Here is a 4,471-nt window from a genome sequence, read left to right as displayed (position 1 = left end):
ATATAAATATCTCGTTAGTCGGTGATTTTTTTTTTTTGAAAAGTAAATTTTATTTCAAAGAACCAAACCCACAACGGTGTATTACAAATTACATACACACTAGTACATACATAAACAGCACAACAAGTGTGAAGACCCGTCCTAATCCATCTGGACGAATACATTACATTTGGTTACATCGCGGGGTACTTGACCTCTATATGATACATTTTACAAACATTGCATTCGTTTTTAAAAGAAAAACTTTTATTTCATCGAAAGTTGACAGGCATGCATACCATTTCATAATATATCTAAACTATAAATGACTTGATAATATTCTTGATGAACTCAATGACTCAAATGCAACGTATTTTGAAATATGTCATGAATGACTCCAAATAATATCTCTAAGATGAGAAAATGCACAGCGAAAGATTTCTTTCGTACCTGAGAATAAACATGCTTTCAAGTGTCAACCAAAAGGTTGGTGAGTTCATTAGTTTAACATAAATAATCATTTCCATCATTTTAATAGACCACAAGATTTTCATTTTCATTTCTCATAAATATACGTCCCATGCATAGAGACAAAAATCATTCATATGAATTGAACACCTGGTAACCGACCTTAACAAGATGCATATAGAATATCCTCATCATTCCGGGACTCCCTTCAGACATGATAAATTCGAAGTACTAAAGCATCCAGTACTTTGGATGGGGCTTGTTGGGCTCAATAGATCTATCTTTAGGATTCGCGTCAATTAGGGTGTCTGTTCCCTAATTCTTAGATTACCAGACTAAAAAAGGGCATATTCGGTTTAATAATCCAGCCATAGAATGTAGTTTTAAATACTTGTGTCTATTCCGTCAAACATTTATAAAGCAGCACATGTATTCTCAGTCCCAAAAATATATATTGCAAAAGCATTTAAAAAGGGAGCAAATGAAACTCACAGTACGATATTTTGTAGTAAAAATATGCATACGATGAAACTAAACAATGGAAGGTTGGCCTCGGATTCACGAACCTATATCATTTATATATATATCAACACATACAATCGAACAAATTTATATTTATATATATATATATATATATATATATATATATATATATATATATATATATATATATATATATATATATATATATATATGAATTTTTTAGTTATATCATTTTTATATTAATATCCTCTATGTTTCATATATTTATTTTATATATTTAAAATAAATAAAAATATAATTTTGTTATGTTAATGTATTTAATACATTTTTGGTATATATATGTATATATATCTTTTGTTTGTTAAAATTGTATTAATACTAAAATAATATTAGAAATGATAAAAAATAATAATAATAATAATGGTGATAGAATTAAAAATGATACTTTTAATTAGTATTATCGTTATTGTTATATATAATATTCGATTATGTGTGTTGATATATATATATAAATGATATAGGTTCGTGAATCCGAGGCCATCCTTCCATTGTTTAGTTTCGTCGTATGCATATTTTTACTACAAAATATCGTACTGTGAGTTTCATTTGCTCCCTTTTTAAATGTTTTTGCAATATATATTTTTGGGACTGAGAATACATGCGCTGCTTTATAAATGTTTGACGGAATAGACACAAGTACTTAAAACTACATTATATGGCTGGATTATTAAACCGAATATGCCCATTTTTAGTCTGGTAATCTAAGAATTAGGGAACAGACACCCTAATTGACGTGAATCCTAAAGATAGATCTATTGGGCCCAACAATCCCCATCCAAAGTACCGGATGCTTTAGTACTTCGAATTTATCATGTCCGAAGGGAGTCCCGAAATGATGGGGATATTCTATATACATCTTGTTAAGGTCGGTTACCAGGTGTTCAATCCATATGAATGATTTTTGTCTCTATGCATGGGACGTATATTTATGAGAAATGAAAATGAAAATCTTGTGGTCTATTAAAATGATGGAAATGATTATTTATGTTAAACTAATGAACTCACCAACCTTTTGGTTGACACTTGAAAGCATGTTTATTCTGAGGTACGAAAGAAATCTTTCGCTGTGCATTTGCTCATCTTAGAGATATTATTTGGAGTCATTCATGACATATTTCAAAAGACGTTGCATTCGAGTCATTGAGTTCATCAAGAATATTATCAAGTCATTTATAGTTTAGATATATTATGAAATGGTATGCATGCCTGTCAACTTTCGATGAAATAAAAGTTTGTCTTTTAAAAACGAATGCAATGTTTGTAAAATGTATCATATAGAGGTCAAGTACCTCGCGATGTAACTAAATGTAATGTATTCGTGCAGATGGATTAGGACGGGTCTTCACAACAAGAAGGCTAATGCTACTCAAAAACTATGACTAGTGCTACTCGAAACATGCTGCATGCTTGGACATTGGATGATGAGAGAGCACCAACCAAACGAAAGGTAACTAAAATTACTACACAGCACATGATTTCGGGTTCGAGAGCCACGATAGCCAATCGATGGATCTCCTTTAATGCAACTTAATATCCACTAGTATGACTTTACTTGAATCTCATTTAAAGCCAATGGTCCGTTCCACGATTTGTTTTTGAAAATCTTTTGGTTACGATTCTTCCAGATGAGGTAACCGCAAGACCATTCTACCGCTTGGCAAACTTTTGATTGAAGAGGGGATAATTGTTGTGACGATCTTCCAAGGAAGGCTTCAACCTATGCTTAGATTCGATACATGGGAGAAACCCCACCATTTGTATACCTTTTCCCATACTTCCATAACGTGTTGGCATAAGATTAAAGAATGTTCCACCGTCTTGACATCGTTGTTGCATAAAGATCATAGAACCGAATGTAGATCCACACCTCTTTTATCCAATTCCACACGTACCGCTAATCTTCTCAATCTTGCTCTCCAAATGAAGATTTCGATCTTTTTTGGTGTCAAGTAGTTTCGTTCAGTTTCCATATGTAGCGAGCGACCTTCATTGAATTTTCCTTCGATTGTTTCATTCAGGACCTCTGTTGTGAATTTTCCGTTTGGTGCTATTTTCCACCTCCACGAATCTGCATCTGTCTCGCTGTGATCAAACACAAAAGAATTAATCAAGTTAGATAAAGTCTCCAGCTCCCCTAATGCTCGACCCGTAGGCGATCTGCTCCAGCCCCAATGAGAACGAACATCAGCCTCCATTTCTCGTGAGTCTTTCCTGCACCGTTGCACTTTTGCAAGTCTCCAAGCTGTACAATCTCGTGAACTTTGTTTTTAATTTTTAGTCACCAATCCACAAGTCTTCCCAAAAAGCTGTTGAAGCCCATCTTGACGAACGAAGAGCTGAAACTTATACCTAAGCTGTCCAAGGTTTTCCCTGCATTGATGACATTAAACCACGATCCATGAGGAGGGGAATGTCGATGGGAGTCATCACTATCAAACCCACCATGAGAACCATAGATGCTGGTGATTATCTTGGTCCATAATGAGTTGATTTCGGTGTGAAACCGCCATCTCCATTTCCCTAATAAGGCTAAATTTTTGCCTTTGAGAGATCCGATATTTAGACCTCCTTCTTCATAAGGTAAAAGTAATTTTTCCCAATTAACCCACGAAATTTTTTTATCGTCAATATTCCCACCCCAATAGAAATTTCTCCTCACACACTCGAGTTTTTTAATAACACATGACGGGGCACGATAGATTGAGAAATAATACAACGGAAGACTATTCAAAACCGATTTCACAAGGGTCAATCTTCCACCAAAAGAGATCGTCCTTGCTTTCCAATCCGATAGTCTTTTGTGAAACTTTTCAATTACCGGTTTCCAATCAATTAATTTTTTCATGTTTGACCCAATTGGGAGCCCAAGATACATAAAAGGGAGGTCTCCTTTTTGACATTGAAAACGATCGGCAATGTTTTGCAATTCCTCACTTACTACCCCAACCCCATAAATAGTACTTTTTGATAATTGACTCTTAGCCCGGAAGCTAGTTCAAAGCACTTCAAGATCTTCATCAAGTTCTTTACATTCCCTTTGCTCCAATCCCCGAAAAACATAGTGTCGTCCGCATATTGCAAGTGAGTTATGCTAACTTTGTCTTTACCTACTTCCACACCTTTGAAATAACCTCTCTCATACGCCGACTTAGTTAGGATACTCAAACCCTCCGCCACTAGAATGAACAAAAAAGGGGATAAGGGGTCCCCTTGTCTAACTCCCCTTCCTAACGAAAACTCTCTAGAAGGTGATCCGTTAATTAAGATTGAGACCGAGGCTGACTTCAAGCACGAAAGAATCCATTTTTTCCATTTGTCACTAAAACCCATGCTTGTCATGACTTCAACTAAAAACTCCCAATTTATACAATCGAATGCCTTTTCAAAATCCACTTTAAAAATGAAACTCTTCTTTCGTTTGGCTTTTAAGAAGTTCAAAGTTTCATTTGCTATCATTACACCATCAAGAATAAATCTATCT

General features: G+C 34.6%; 1 protein-coding gene across 1 annotated transcript; it reads right to left on the bottom strand.

The window, feature by feature from the left end:
• Nucleotides 1-2,831: 2,831 nt before the first annotated feature.
• Nucleotides 2,832-3,835, bottom strand: LOC139842048 (uncharacterized). The gene is made up of 2 exons (XM_071832226.1): nucleotides 3,340-3,835; nucleotides 2,832-3,232 (listed from the first exon to the last, which is right to left on the bottom strand). The coding sequence occupies exons 1-2, from the start codon at nucleotides 3,833-3,835 to the stop codon at nucleotides 2,832-2,834; spliced, it is 897 nt and encodes a 298-aa protein (XP_071688327.1).
• Between the last annotated feature and the right edge of the window lie 636 nt (nucleotides 3,836-4,471).

Source organism: Rutidosis leptorrhynchoides, chromosome 4 (assembly GCF_046630445.1).
Source record: "Rutidosis leptorrhynchoides isolate AG116_Rl617_1_P2 chromosome 4, CSIRO_AGI_Rlap_v1, whole genome shotgun sequence".
In the NCBI taxonomy this organism is placed as follows: domain Eukaryota; kingdom Viridiplantae; phylum Streptophyta; class Magnoliopsida; order Asterales; family Asteraceae; genus Rutidosis; species Rutidosis leptorrhynchoides.
This window is presented reverse-complemented; position numbering and strand designations above follow the sequence as displayed.